The sequence below is a fragment of the Mus musculus genome, chromosome 9, assembly GCF_000001635.26.
Source record: "Mus musculus strain C57BL/6J chromosome 9, GRCm38.p6 C57BL/6J".
In the NCBI taxonomy this organism is placed as follows: domain Eukaryota; kingdom Metazoa; phylum Chordata; class Mammalia; order Rodentia; family Muridae; genus Mus; species Mus musculus.
This window is the reverse complement of record NC_000075.6, coordinates 114,330,135-114,331,161: the sequence shown is the minus strand read 5'-3', so window position 1 is coordinate 114,331,161 and position 1,027 is coordinate 114,330,135. Positions and strand designations below refer to the sequence as shown.

The 1,027-nt window shown below is 39.7% G+C and overlaps 1 protein-coding gene across 1 annotated transcript; it reads right to left on the bottom strand.

Moving 5' to 3' along the window:
• Positions 1–583: 583 nt before the first annotated feature.
• On the bottom strand, positions 584–1,027 carry Bcl2a1c (B cell leukemia/lymphoma 2 related protein A1c). The gene has a single exon (NM_007535.2). The coding sequence runs from the start codon at positions 1,004–1,006 to the stop codon at positions 620–622; it is 387 nt and encodes a 128-aa protein (NP_031561.2). The 5' UTR covers positions 1,007–1,027; the 3' UTR covers positions 584–619.

The following is a 1,027-nucleotide window of genomic DNA, read 5'->3' as shown; positions in this document are numbered from 1 at the left end:
TCATGGGAAACTCTAGCAAAAGGCAGGCGCTTGGGGATCTTCACTGCTGATATTGAAGATATGGTTTTAAAAAATATGGTGCTGTTCTTAAGCCCAGACCTCACAGCTAGAATTAAAGCTGGAAACACAAATGTTCTCCAGCTATAAAAAGAAGGGGGGGTAGTGGGCTGGAGAGATGGCTCAGCAGTTTAGAGCACTGACTGCTCTTTCAGAGGTCCTGAGTGCAATTCCCAGCAGCCACATGTTTGGTTCACAATCATCTGTAATGGGATCTCATACCCTCTTCAGATGTGTTTGAAGACAGTGGCAGTGTACTCACATACATAAAATAAATGTATAATCTTATTTAAAAAGCCTAAAAAAAAACATTTCCAGTAGAAGCCATTGGAAATGACCCAGGGGATTTTTGTTTAGTTTAATTTTAACTCAGAGTATCTAAAAATAAGGCATACAAACAGAGTGAAGTCCTTTGATTGTTACTTTCTTGTTTGTTTTAATTAGTAAGGAAACTCTTCATTCTTATTCTTCAGTAGAATATATATATATATATATATATATATATATATATATAGTCATCACACATACCCAGTCTCCATTCTGCCATATCCATTCTCCTGTGTTATTCATGATGAATTCTGCCCCAAAACTGGAAACTTGTTTGTAAGCACGTACATCCAGGGCAATCTGCTCTTGTGGAAGTTTTTTTGAGGAGAACACCCCCAAAGGCAAATATAGTCACAATCCTTCCCCAATTAATGATGCCATTTTCAAACTCTTTTTCCATCACTTGGTTGAATATTATTCTGGTGGTATCTATGGATTCCACGTGAAAGTCATCCAAGTATGACTTTAGGTTCTTTCCAACTTCCTTCTGAACGGAGAAAGCAACTCTTTGTAGCACTCTGAATGCTTGGCTTGGAGCCGACTCAAAGGCGGGTACCTGTAGCACATACTGAAGGTAGTGCTCAGCCAGGGAGTGGATATGCATGAGCTCGTACTCAGCCATCTTCCCTGGCAGAGCTGACTG

Coding starts and splice junctions, on each gene's coding strand:
- Bcl2a1c (NM_007535.2), bottom strand. CDS start 1,006: ATGGCTGAGTACGAGCTCATGCATATCCACTCCCTGGCTGAGCACTAC.